This window comes from Oncorhynchus tshawytscha, linkage group LG11 (genome assembly GCF_018296145.1).
Source record: "Oncorhynchus tshawytscha isolate Ot180627B linkage group LG11, Otsh_v2.0, whole genome shotgun sequence".
NCBI lineage: Eukaryota > Metazoa > Chordata > Actinopteri > Salmoniformes > Salmonidae > Oncorhynchus > Oncorhynchus tshawytscha.
In genome coordinates, this window is record NC_056439.1 from 1,973,204 (window position 1) to 1,987,752 (window position 14,549).

Below are 14,549 nucleotides of genomic sequence, written 5' to 3' on the forward strand. Positions count from 1 at the left end.
CACATACACACACACACACAAAATCCTTTTAACAGGGACCTTACATGCGCTAATTGATTTGATAATGATATGCATCTGACACAAGGGGAACCTTTGCTCCTGTTACTACATATGTAGCCCTTCCTCTTATCTAAGCTAATAAAACATTCATGTGTGTGTGTGTGTGTGCGCGTCTGTGTGTGCGTGTATAGGGGCCAGAGAGGCCACTCACTGGCCCCAGAGGTCAGGCCTGTGCAAAGTGGAACAATAACAGGCTAGGGGCCGGGCCTGGGGCCTGTAACCCAAGCCTGCTGTTTCAGAGCAGGGCAGCGGGGGAGCGGAGGTGCCTGGGCCTCGGTAGCCTCTCCAACCCCCGGCCCCTGGCCCAGCCATCAATAACCTCAACACTCTCTTTATGACGCCTTACTCTACACTCTTTCACACATAGGCAGGCACACACACATAAAACCATGTACAGACACACACGAGAATACATACACACACACCCACGAATATAGTACATGCGCACACTTGGACAGTCACACATACTTCACCCAAACCGCTCACACACACACCTCTCACACATACACACACACCTCTAAACAGGGAGTTGATGGGGTATAGTGTTACAGCCCCCCATTGCAAATCAACAGGCTTTCACTGAGACCCAGTTCTAGATTACAAAGCAGCCCCTCTGGAGTGGATTACAACCTCCTCATCCTCTAATCCTTCCACTTTTCTTCCTGCTCTATCCTACTCCTTCCCTCCTCCTGCTTCTCTTCCACCTCTTCTTCCTCTCCTATCCTACTCCTTCCCTCCTCCTGCTTCTCTTCCACCTCTTCTTCCTCTCCTATCCTACTCCTTCCCTCCTCCTGCTTCTCTTCCACCTCTTCTTCCTCTCCCCTATCCTTCCACCTCTTCTTCCTCCTCTATCCTACTCCTTCCCTCCTCCTTCCCTCCCTCCTTCCCTCCTCCTGCTTCTCTTCCACCTCTTCTTCCTCTCCCTATCCTACTCCTTCCCTCCTCCTGCTTCTCTTCCACCTCTTCTTCCTCCTCTATCCTACTCCTTCCCTCCTTCTGCTTCTCTTCCACCTCTTCTTCCTCTCCTTCTCTCTCTTCGATTCTCTCCTCCTCCTTTGCCTCCTCCTCTTCTTACTACTTGTGTATGTGCTTGTGTGTGTGTGAACTTGTGTGTGTGTGTGTGTGTGTGAGCGAGCTTGTGTATGTGTGTGTGTGTGTGTGTGAGGAAGTCCATCAGTGGATGCATTAACATTATCCTAGATTAGCGTTCGGTAATTCTCCAGCCCGGGGGATCGTTAATGTAAATCCAGGACCTCTAACTCCAAATTGATGGTAGTTGTTTGGTCCCAGGAGTGATATGGGAATGCTGATCCTGGATAGTACGGACAGCAGAAGGGACATGGAGAGGGACAAGGAAGATGGGAGATTTCCCAAGCGTCATGAGGAGTCAGGGATTGCAGTCACCCCTGTCACCCATCCTCCGTCAGTCCCTCCCTCCGGGACAGGCAGGTATTGACAGAGCCTTGAACTCTATACGGCTCCCCTCAGTTCCATAGATCCTCTTTACTCCAGTATGGATTTCTCTCTTCAATAGAGGCCCTAATGGTGACCGTGAGGGCCTGGAGCCTCGAGGGCCAGGGGCCGCGCTATGGATCGGCCAGAGTGGGACATAATGAAGTGGTGATGGTCGGAGTGGGTCGGACGGTGTGTGTCCGCGTGCGTGTCAGAAAACGTACCTGCCCTCGTTGACCAGCTCGATGAAGGCCAAGCCGGCGTTCTTCTGGATAGAGTTCTGCCACTCCTGAAACACAAACACTGGGATATTAGCAACAACACAGAAACCGCATACAGGGACAATAGAAACAACACAGAAACCACATACTGGGACATTAGCAACAACACAGAAACCGCACACGGGGACATTAGAAACAACACAGAAACCACATACTGGGACATTAGCAACAACACAGAAACCGCACACGGGGACATTAGAAACAACACAGAAACCACATACTGGGACATGAGCAACAACACAGAAACCACATACTGTTACTCTATGCACATGACTTTACACATAAGTCAGTGTGGATGGACAGAGGGGTAAATGAAGGAACAGTTAGAAAGAGAATGAGAAATTCATTTTGCCCCTTCTGCCCTCAGCACCAATTATGCCTGTATAATATTATGTTGAGTGAGCCTGAACAAGGAGCAGTCAGCTGGTATACATAGCAGCCCTATAGAAGAGCTGCTGTTTCTGGCAGTCAGCTCGCTGGAGGAGAGGAATGAGAAGGGAGGGAAATGAAGGCATTTATCATGATATAACTCACACATTTCCTCCCTTTGAGCAGTGTTATGGTCAAAGGTGTCAGTCTAAACAATTCAATAAACCGCAGCTGAAACGCCAAGGCGGCCCTGAGTGAGTTTACATCGGCAATTTGGTCAGGAAAGGAAACTTGACGGTCGTCGTCTTTCATGTTCGGTTCAATCTTTCAACACCTTCTCAACGCAACCGTCAGAAGAATAATAAAACAACAAGGAGCTGGGCATGTGGGTCGGACGTTTAGCTCTCGCTCTCTCCTTCCCCTTTCTTGGGGATACGGACAGAAAACATTCAAAGAGCTAATGCCCTGACAAAACCACCCACAACTTCAACAAGCCACATTGTCAGGACATGTCGGTATGGTGGGTCAGTAATGGTCTTTGTTTAATAATTCATGTCTAATCACTAGTTGTTTCCTGTGACAGTAAACAAACCCTGACCCCCAAAATCTTCCTTTACACACAGTGATATACTGTATATCTAACACTATTTGACTGATAGTGAAAACGGAGAACAGATACATTGTAACCAAAATAAACAAGGTCCAACTGTGTTAACAAGTGGAGGGAGGGTTACGGTGTGTGTGTGTGTGTGTGACAGGACAGTGGTCAGTGTATTTAACTGTGCTGTCATCATCTCTTTAACTGATAGAGGGAGCTGGAAGCTGGGTGTTGGTGTGTGTAGACGTCCTTGGTAAACATACAGAGGCCTGGGGGCTGAAGATAGATGACAGACAGAGCTAGAGGAGAGAGAGCTCATTTGCTTCAAATACCAAATCAGACGTGTGTGTGTGTGTGTGTGTGTGTGTGTGTACGTGCACACATTATGATTTTCAACAGCACCACAGATTTTCCACCTTGATAATATGACAAATGGAAAGACATCAGAACCAATCACACCCAGGCAGAACAGAAACCATTCTGTCCCAATGCCTGTACATCCTCAACCAGCCTGTAACCAACTGTAGATTAGTGGGATAACAGACTTGGGTAATTTAACCAGAATGCAGCAGTGTTTTGTGTCCCGTTAGGCCCTATTGGCGTTGACTACACAGTCATAATAAAGTGTGCACAGAGGGAATAGGTCAGTGTGTCTGTGAGGGGAGTAGAAACAGTGAGTTTGACAGTGAGCCCTGTTTTGGGCACCAAATGGGGAGGGACAAGCTAGACTTATCCAATAAGAGCCACTCATTTTCATTTTCTGTTGAAAAACATTTGAAAACGTTTTCCGTTGCCTGCCCTAAAGAACATGACCCAGGCCAGTGGGCCTCAAAGGCTGAATGATGATAGCCATGAGCCTCGGCAGACCTGCCCTGCAAGCAGTGGGGGACACGCAATGCTACTCTATGTTATGCTATGCAGCGCTGCGCCACGCTGTCCTACCGGGCCTGAAATAAACACCACAGGAAGTGCAGACATAAACAGGTCTGGCTCTGCTCTCAGGAACAACAAGGAAGAAGGAGAAAGGGGACGTTGTCTCCTGAGAGCGGGGAGTTTCCTTACTGCTGCCCTCTGGATACTATTGAACTGTTCTAGTGACGGAAGGGATCTTGTTTGATATATTCCAAAACAGAGCTCATCATGGACACACAGCGTCTTTTGATGGAAGTTCTGCTGGTGTGAAAATGAAATCTATTTACAGTACAATGGCATGGAGCAGAAGTTTAAAGTATTTTTTTCAATCACTTGTGATTAACCATCCCACATTACCACAGATCCCCACGAGGCATTCTGAACAGGCACGCCAAGGTCATATAAACAACACTAATGTCCCCGTTATGAGACAGAAAATGACATTATTGTTGAATTAAAAAAGGTTATGACCCTAATCAGAGGGGTCACACACACCTCATGGTGACAAACGGGAGGCTATCTATCAGACAGCTCTGTGATGGGGTATGGATTTCTTTGGCTGCCCTGGTCAGTGCGGTCAGGCTTTTATGGCTGTGATAAGGGCCATTCCATAACCCCATCCTTACCCTGATGAGAGGATACACGCAGCCATTTGTGACCTCTCACCTCTGACCTGACAAGATGTTCTACCCCTGGTCCTGTCTCATCGGTACGACCACCAGTCAATGTGATCCTGATGTTGGACCATAACCCAGCGTGTGTGTGTTTCCCCAATGTCAGGATCAAAAGCCAAGCTCCATTCAAACCAAATGCCATTCTCAATCAGAAGTCAATAAGCCAGTTTCTATGTTTGGTTTATGTCTGATGACTCCATGGCCATGAGTCCCCACACCCACCCACCCACCCACCTACCCACACACACACACTTCCTCATTACCACTGATTATCCATAATGAAGGTTTAAACTCCAAAACTAGTGACAAAACACAGACTTCCCACAAACTCCTCTTTGAAACATCAAGCCCGGGCACAACACCACACCAAACCCTGTTAACCCCCCCAAAAACCAGCTTGGGTTCTCCTCACCAAAAATAAACAAGTCGTTTGTGTGTTTCAGTCCCATCAGTCATAATCACAAGTATTTGTTTGTTTGGTAAAGGGGCTGGGGAATATGACTCTACAGGAGACAAAGAGAGCACGAATCGTCGTAAGCGCTAAGTGTGTACCCTTTCAGCTTCGGAATGAGAACAAAAATAAGTCCGGGAGAGTTGTGTCCCAAATGGAACACTATTCCCTATTTAGTGCACTACTTGATACTTTTTAACCGGGGCCTACGGTGCACAATTTTGGGAATAGGCTGCTATTTGGGACGCGGAGTAGTCTCGTTGTTACAGCTACGCCTTGTACAAATACAAACAAAACATTACTACAGTGTCTCTTTGGTCAGGAGGAAACTGAATTACGTGGTGTCGTACAGTCACGACGAGAACTGCTAGACATAACATGCCGTGCTCTACTGTTAAGGGCTGACGGAGGAACAGAACTCATTCATTGTTGTCCATTGGTTTCACATTTAAGAACACATTACCGTGTCAGTAAAGCCACAGAAACATGCATTTATAGTAGATGATACTAGTAGATATGACGTGACGTTGGTGGTTATAACCCTTTTAACTACGTGGAGACAAGACGGTGACACAGAAGCCGTTCAGAATAATGAAACATAAATGTTTGTAAAATGACAGAATATTCTCATTTGTATCCAAATGTCTCTTGACTTGCAAAGTTAAAAAACATTCCTAATTGATACGCTTTGTCTACGATGAGAGATCAAAGACATTGTGCAAACAAGATGCATTAATTTCAGAGTGAACAGATAAAGCTCATTCCATCTGTCACCAGTTGCTGCAGGATAAGGAAGTTGACTCGTTCATTTCCTAATCTGGTCGCCGTATCAAAAGGACTTGTGACAGCGAGTGTCGACAAAGTCTAATTGCGGATGGGACTTCCTCAACACTCAACAACCCCACATGCCAGTTCTCAGATGCCATCTGTGTTTAAGGAAAATCTCTCTCAAAAAATGGCTTGCTTCCGTGTTTGTGTGATCACACTCACACCTAAAAAATACTAATATTTATCTGGCAGAAAAGCCTGGATGAAATAACGATCTGGGTTGAGGAGTGATTAGTATTTAAGGGTGGTGATTGAGAATAGTGGAAATGACTAATAAGACACTCACATGGGTCATTTCTAGGATAAAAAAATACAAGCAAACACGAGTTTGAAATCACCCCAAAATATTATCAATGCTAAACTATGTTCTCACCATCCAACAGTAAACCTGCACTAATCCAGTGTAATAGCTGATATTATGGTTCATTGTCAGAGCTCCAGTGATCTGACCCTTCCAGAGTTAACCTGTTTAACAGATGGACACCTCTCCTCAAGTCAATGGGCAGATCAGCAGACATTGACTTTCTTCCCTGGAGCACTTGGCTTCTCCCGACCCGACCTTTAACCTCTAGGCTGAAAATAGAGAGCGGCAGGACTTGGAGTTTAACCCTCCGCATGCCCGGAGCACGGCATCACTACGGCTGCAAGAGCAATACTCTCTGACCTGAGAGCTAGAGGACTACGACTCTTAATGACCCTGGAGATGTCTGTCTGTGGTTGACTTTCTCACTTAGTCTTCTGTTTGTGATCAAGGCAGACATTGAAAAGTTATTTTCAGATGGTGTAATCTGCCTTGGATTACAAAGTGGGTTATAAAACCAGGTGGTACATACATAACAAGGTAGTGTGGTTTTGTATTGATTTATTCTATGCTTGTATGGTGTTGTATGGGGCTGTTTTGTACTGTAGGGATTACTGTTGTTTTCTTGTGTTTTGTCCATATTGTGTGTATTCCATTGGGGGCCACGTTGGAAACAAGTTCATTTTGGTTTACCATGTTATCCCTGGGTTGTACCCAGTACATCTTTTTCCCAATAACATTTCAATCAATCAATCAATCAATCAATCAATCAATGACTAGACCAAACAAGTATTCACAGATGTCCACTGGTTGCATTTCTATCCCTTTCTGCTGACTTTTTAATGATTCAAGAGGGTAGCCATGTAGTATGAGATGTTTAGGGACCAGGGGACGTGGGGGAAGGTGAAAGACGTGGAGGAGGAATTCTCTGAAACTCCGGGGCCGAATGCTTTCCCCATCACTCTTCACAGCCGGAGCAAACACCCTGCTGCGTACTCAAACACACACACAAGGTTCAAGATCAGTGCAATCAAAGTGTTATTTTTCCTCCCTCTCTCCTCCCCCCAGCCCCATAAACCCCAACCGTGTGCCACGGGGCGCAACCCAGGGTCTGTAGCCTATCGACACACCAGTGTCCCCCTCCAGTCTCGTTAGAGAGGGGTAATATCAGGCTTAGACATTCTTTGAAAGGTACTCTCCTGGCTCGGAGGAGAGGGGTAATATCAGGCTTAGACAGTCTGAAAGGTACTCTCCTGTCTGGTCAGAGAGGGGTAATATCAGGCTTAGACATTCTTTGAAAGGTACTCTCCTGTCTGGTCAGAGAGGGGTAATATCAGACTTAGACATTCTTTGAAAGGTACTCTCCTGTCTGGTCAGAGAGGGGTAATATCAGGCTTAGACAGTCTTTGAAAGGTACTCTCCTGTCTGGTCAGAGAGGGGTAATATCAGACTTAGACATTCTTTGAAAGGTACTCTCCTGTCTGGTCAGAGAGGGGTAATATCAGGCTTAGACAGTCTTTGAAAGGTACTCTCCTGTCTGGTCAGAGAGGGGTAATATCAGGCTTAGACAGTCTTTGAAAGGTACTCTCCTGGATCGGAGGAGAGGGGTAATATCAGGCTTAGACAGTCTGAAAGGTACTCTCCTGTCTGGTCAGAGGCTTAGACAGTCTTTGAAAGGTACTCTCCTGGCTCGGAGGGGGGTAATATCAGGCTTAGACAGTCTTTGAAAGGTACTCTCCTGGCTCGGAGGAGAGGGGTAATATCAGGCTTAGACAGTCTGAAAGGTACTCTCCTGTCTGGTCAGAGAGGGGGGGTAATATCAGGCTTAGACAGTCTTTGAAAGGTACTCTCCTGGCTCGGAGGAGAGGGGTAATATCAGGCTTAGACAGTCTGAAAGGTACTCTCCTGTCTGGTCAGAGAGGGGTAATATCAGGCTTAGACAGTCTTTGAAAGGTACTCTCCTGGCTCGGAGGAGAGGGGTAATATCAGGCTTAGACAGTCTTTGAAAGGTACTCTCCTGGCTCGGAGGAGAGGGGTAATATCAGGCTTAGACAGTCTGAAAGGTACTCTCCTGTCTGGTCAGAGAGGGGTAATATCAGGCTTAGACAGTCTTTGAAAGGTACTCTCCTGGCTCGGAGGAGAGGGGTAATATCAGGCTTAGACAGTCTGAAAGGTACTCTCCTGTCTGGTAGAGAGGGGTAATATCAGGCTTAGACAGTCTTTGAAAGGTACTCTCCTGGCTCGGAGGAGAGGGGTAATATCAGGCTTAGACAGTCTTTGAAAGGTACTCTCCTGGCTCGGAGGAGAGGGGTAATATCAGGCTTAGACAGTCTTTGAAAGGTACTCTCCTGGCTCGGAGGAGAGGGGTAATATCAGGCTTAGACAGTCTGAAAGGTACTCTCCTGGCTGGTCAGAGAGGGGTAATATCAGGCTTAGACAGTCTTTGAAAGGTACTCTCCTGGCTCGGAGGAGAGGGGTAATATCAGGCTTAGACAGTCTTTGAAAGGTACTCTCCTGGCTCGGCTCAGAGGAGAGGGGTAATATCAGGCTTAGACAGTCTGAAAGGTACTCTCCTGTCTGGTCAGAGAGGGGTAATATCAGGCTTAGACAGTCTTTGAAATGGTACTCTCCTGGCTCGGAGGAGAGGGGTAATATCAGGCTTAGACAGTCTGAAAGGTACTCTCCTGGCTCTAATATCAGGCTTAGACAGTCTGAAAGGTACTGTCTGGTCAGAGAGGGGTAATATCAGGCTTAGACAGTCTTTGAAAGGTACTCTCCTGGCTCGGAGGAGAGGGGTAATATCAGGCTTAGATAGTCTGAAAGGTACTCTCCTATCTGGGAGGAGAGGGGTAATATCAGGCTTAGACAGTCTGAAAGGTACTCTCCTGTCTGGTCAGAGAGGGGTAATATCAGGCTTAGACAGTCTGAAAGGTACTCTCCTGGCTGGGAGGAGAGGGGTAATATCAGGCTTAGACAGTCTGAAAGGTACTCTCCTGGCTCAGAGGAGAGGGGTAATATCAGGCTTAGACAGTCTGAAAGGTACTCTCCTGGCTCGGAGGAGAGGGGTAATATCAGGCTTAGACAGTCTGAAAGGTACTCTCCTGTCTGGTCAGAGAGGGGTAATATCAGGCTTAGACAGTCTGAAAGGTACTCTCCTGTCTGGTCAGAGAGGGGTAATATCAGGCTTAGACAGTCTGAAAGGTACTCTCCTGGCTCAGAGGAGAGGGGTAATATCAGGCTTAGACAGTCTGAAAGGTACTCTCCTATCTGGGAGGAGAGGGGTAATATCAGGCTTAGACAGTCTGAAAGGTACTCTCCTGGCTGGGAGGAGAGGGGTAATATCAGGCTTAGACAGTCTGAAAGGTACTCTCCTATCTGGGAGGAGAGGGGTAATATCAGGCTTAGACAGTCTGAAAGGTACTCTCCTGGCTGGGAGGAGAGGGGTAATATCAGGCTTAGACAGTCTGAAAGGTACTCTCCTGGCTGGGAGGAGAGGGGTAATATCAGGCTTAGACAGTCTGAAAGGTACTCTCCTGTCTGGGAGGAGAGGGGTAATATCAGGCTTAGACAGTCTGAAAGGTACTCTCCTGGCTGGGAGGAGAGGGGTAATATCAGGCTTAGACAGTCTGAAAGTTACTCTCCTGTCTGGGAGGAGAGGGGTAATATCAGGCTTAGACAGTCTGAAAGGTACTCTCCTGTCTGGGAGGAGAGGGGTAATATCAGGCTTAGACAGTCTGAAAGGTACTCTCCTGGCTGGGAGGAGAGGGGTAATATCAGGCTTAGACAGTCTGAAAGGTACTCTCCTATCTGGGAGGAGAGGGGTAATATCAGGCTTAGACAGCCTGAAAGGTACTCTCCTGTCTGGGAGGAGAGGGGTAATATCAGGCTTAGACAGTCTGAAAGGTACTCTCCTGGCTGGGAGGAGAGGGGTAATATCAGGCTTAGACAGTCTGAAAGGTACTCTCCTATCTGGGAGGAGAGGGGTAATATCAGGCTTAGACAGTCTGAAAGGTACTCTCCTGGCTCGGAGGAGAGGGGTAATATCAGGCTTAGACAGTCTGAAAGGTACTCTCCTGGCTCAGAGGAGAGGGGGCTAATATCAGGCTTAGACAGTCTGAAAGGTACTCTCCTGTCTGGGAGGAGAGGGGTAATATCAGGCTTAGACAGTCTGAAAGGTACTCTCCTGGCTGGGAGGAGAGGGGTAATATCAGGCTTAGACAGTCTTAGACAGTGAAAGGTACTCTCCTATCTGGGAGGAGAGGGGGTAATATCAGGCTTAGACAGTCTGAAAGGTACTCTCCTATCTGGGAGGAGAGGGGTAATATCAGGCTTAGACAGTCTGAAAGGTACTCTCCTGGCTGGGAGGAGAGGGGTAATATCAGGCTTAGACAGTCTGAAAGGTACTCTCCTATCTGGGAGGAGAGGGGTAATATCAGGCTTAGACAGTCTGAAAGGTACTCTCCTGGCTCGGAGGAGAGGGGCTTAGACAGTAATATCAGGCTTAGACAGTCTGAAAGGTACTCTCCTGGCTCAGAGGAGAGGGGTAATATCAGGCTTAGACAGTCTGAAAGGTACTCTCCTGGCTGGGAGGAGAGGGGTAATATCAGGCTTAGACAGTCTGAAAGGTACTCTCCTATCTGGGAGGAGAGGGGTAATATCAGGCTTAGACAGTCTGAAAGGTACTCTCCTGGCTCGGAGGAGAGGGGTAATATCAGGCTTAGACAGTCTGAAAGGTACTCTCCTGGCTCAGAGGAGAGGGGTAATATCAGGCTTAGACAGTCTGAAAGGTACTCTCCTGGCTCGGAGGAGTGAAAACAGTAACACCAACCGGCACTTCATTCTTGCGGCACCCTGCTGATGTGAGCTATGCAGCTAGAGGGGGACCCTTCCTGACAGGAAGAGGGGCCTAGTGGCCAGGGGGACCTCCTAAAATTGAGCGGATTTTAATTTGGCACCAGGCTGTTTTACTGTGAGTCTGCTCAGGCTCGGGGGGGTGCAAAACGGCGAGCGTAAATTGGGATTATTTATACGTGAACATAATCCTGTTTCAAATAAAGGATTTTTTTTACCTGACATGCAGAGTGGAGACTGACAGGCACCATTAATATAGTGTTATCTTACCTTCCAGGTTCCAAACTCATAGGGGTTCGGAATGTACTTGCCTCGCTCTCGTTCTCATATCAGTGTCTCTGCTTGTCAGCTTGTGTACATGGTGAAATGTAGAAAGAAAATTGTACTGCCTTACACAGCATTTACATTTGAGTCATTTAGCAGACACTTATCCAGAGGAATTTACAAGAGCAATTAGCATTAAGAGCCTTGGTCATGGGCACATCAGCACATCTTTCACCTGGTCGGCTCTGGGATTTAAACCAACAACCTTTCGGTTACTGGCCCAATGCTATTAACCCTCTAGGCTACCTGCCGCTCTAGCAGTGACCTCTACGCCGACACAGTCTTGCACAAAAGCCTAAACATAACTTAATTTGTACATGAGTACAGTCGTACATATGCAATCATGTTACCAATAATTGTACACTCCTGCCCACCCTCCTCCCCCACCACCTTCTCTCAATGTACACCTTTGTAGTTGCCTCCCCCACCTCTCTATGTACAGGATGGTAGTTGACTCCTCCCTCCACACCTCTCTATGTACAGGATGGTAGTTGACTCCTCCCTCCACACCCCTCTATGTACAGGATGGTAGTTGACTCCTCCCTCCACACCTCTCTATGTACAGGATGGTAGTTGACTCCTCCCTCCACACCCCTCTATGTACAGGATGGTAGTTGACTCCTCCCTCCACACCTCTCTATGTACAGGATGGTAGTTGACTCCTCCCTCCACACCTCTCTATGTACAGGATGGTAGTTGACTCCTCCCTCCACACCTCTCTATGTACAGGATGGTAGTTGACTCCTCCCTCCACACCTCTCTATGTACAGGATGGTAGTTGACTCCTCCCTCCACACCTCTCTATGTACAGGACTGTAGTGGACTCCTCCCTCCACACCTCTCTATGTACAGGATGGTAGTTGACTCCTCCCTCCACACCTCTCTATGTACAGGATGGTAGTTGACTCCTCCCTCCACACCTCTCTATGTACAGGACTGTAGTGGACTCCTCCCTCCACACCTCTCTATGTACAGGATGGTAGTTGACTCCTCCCTCCACACCTCTCTATGTACAGGACTGTAGTGGACTCCTCCCTCCACACCTCTCTATGTACAGGACGGTAGTTGACTCCTCCCTCCACACCTCTCTATGTACAGGATGGTAGTTGACTCCTCCCTCCACACCTCTCTATGTACAGGACTGTAGTGGACTCCTCCCTCCACACCTCTCTATGTACAGGAGGGATGTAGTGATAAGTGCTGTAAGGTTGGATGTCCTGACAGACTGTTCAGACAATAACCAGTGACATACAGGATACAGACAGCGCTGCTGGCTGATTTATTTGACAGACGCCTCTCTGATAGTGGACTGTCCTGTATCCAATGAGATGATTTATCAAAGTGGAGAGTGGAGGAGACTAGCTTAGCACATGCATGCTCACAGACACACACACACACGCAGACACACACGCAGACACACACGCAGACAGACCTTTAACTGAGTCAGCATTATCTACTTATCAGTGTTGTGGATGGAAACCTTTTTAAGTGATGCACCTTTGAAGGCTGTAGATCCGACATGGTGACAGAGAGAAGCTAGGCCACTGTTCGTTGTCATGGAGAGAGCCTGTCACGGCGAATTAAGGCCGTTGTCGGTGAGGGGAGAGGCCTTGAGGAGAGAGCGGTGAGCTCGGACTGACAAAATCTCAGAGATGATAGTCACGTAATACCCAACAAGTATCAGCTTTGAAGGATCCATCGCAAGCAATTACCTGAGAGGAACAGGATGTCTTGATACTCCGCTTGGGGAGCTGGATCAGAGATAAACCATCTCTCTTCCATCCCTCCTTTTAGTCCAAAGGATTCGACTAACAATGAGCGTGGATGCAGTTCCTCATCAACCCAAAGTTAGATTGTCATCCCAATGAAAATAACATTTCTGGCCGACTTACTAAAAAGCCCACGGATGCCAGAAAACCAATGAGTTAATTGAAACATTAAACAGCCAAATGAAATGCCTTCTTTAATCAACAACCTTGTAAACAACAACTGGACCTACGTTACAGGATACTACATCTACACGTCATCCTAGAGAGAGAAATGCTGGATCTATCACTAGGTAGAGTTCAAGCCATGTTTATGAAACCACACGACCACGCCATTATTCTATCACTTTGTATATGCTGATCAATACAACCACAAGAGACCAAGCAATGAAGCAATAACATCTCTGACATTAATGTCTCTGATCTCAGATCAAAATGGATCTTTAATTGGGTAGAGTAGCGTTCTTAACAGACGGGGTCCTATCAAACAGTGGTTTAGTATCCCCTCCTCAATGCCAGGCTGAAGTGGCCCTGTGTTGTATGTCTCATACGAGGCGTGATTAAAAACTCCTCTGTGGCCCCTAGCCTCTCGACCTCTGACCCCGGTCCCACTCCATCTCAACCCCTCAGGAAAATAATAAAACATTTCAGACACGATAGCTATCGCATCGCGCCATCTTGGATGAGAGGGATGAAGTGAGAGGAGGAGGGTGGGGAAGAGAGACGAGAGACAAATCAATCAAAATCATCTCAATCTCCTCCTATCGCAGACCAATGCTTGGGGCTCGCAGACCAACGCTAGGGTCTACATTCTCAAGATGGCCGCCGATTGAAGCACTTCCTGTGGGGTTCAAGAGCATTTCCTGTGCCAGAGGGCCCTTCAGCTGGGCTACATAACATCATCAATCACTCCCTGCCTTTCTTTCCTTGTTTCTCTCACTTTCCCAGTCAGAGAGAGAGAGGGGAAACAGAGGTGCACGCAAATCACAGGGAAAAATGTAATTATCGCCACAACACAAGTCTGGCTGGAAGATGGAATTTAACCCAGGGAAGAAAAACAGATCTTGTTCTCTCTCTGAGCCCCGGTCCCTCTCTCTCTCTCTGAGCCTCGGTCACTCTCTCTCTCCCCGAGACCCGGTCCCTCTCTCGCTCTCTCTCCCTCTCTGAGCCCCGGTCCCTCTCTCTCTCTGAGCCCCGGTCCCTCTCTCTCCTCATCAAGGTAGATCATATCACCATACTCCCCAACACCCCCCTCCCATCTACACAACAACACAATTACATTTGCTTCGGCTGTGAGAGAATTTGGTTGGATGATTTACTGAAGCAATCAACGCCATCTTGGACCGTTCGCTTTTCCCATAGAGAGAGAGAGAAAGTCATAATGCTTCAGAGAGAAAGAGAGAGAGAGACCAGTGGGACTGGGGGCCAGGGGCCCTCTTTCTCTCGGTCGGCAATCACCAGATTCTGCCTTTGATTATATTAGCATTAAACAACACCCTGACAGATATGACAAATAGGGGCATTAGAGCATGTCATTTATTCTCCACTCCCTCCCTCTCTCCAGGACCACTAGGGTTCACTTCCCCTCCCCGACGTCCCCGCGCCCCGCTATCCCACATCCACACTGCCCCGGTGACACCAGAACGGATGTGTAATCTCTCTAGATTACCTCTCTTTTGGAG

The 14,549-nt window shown here is 47.6% G+C and overlaps 1 protein-coding gene across 4 annotated transcripts in view; it reads right to left on the bottom strand.

Moving 5' to 3' along the window:
* The window catches only part of LOC112237328 (lipopolysaccharide-responsive and beige-like anchor protein), a 338,807-nt gene that overhangs the window by 183,346 nt on the left and 140,912 nt on the right, over window positions 1-14,549 (bottom strand). For all 4 annotated transcript variants that reach the window (XM_042329672.1, XM_042329673.1, XM_042329670.1 and 1 more), the window contains exon 35: window positions 1,737-1,801. In XM_042329672.1, the coding sequence (XP_042185606.1) occupies window positions 1,737-1,801 (65 nt within the window). The remainder of the gene's footprint in view (window positions 1-1,736; window positions 1,802-14,549) is intronic.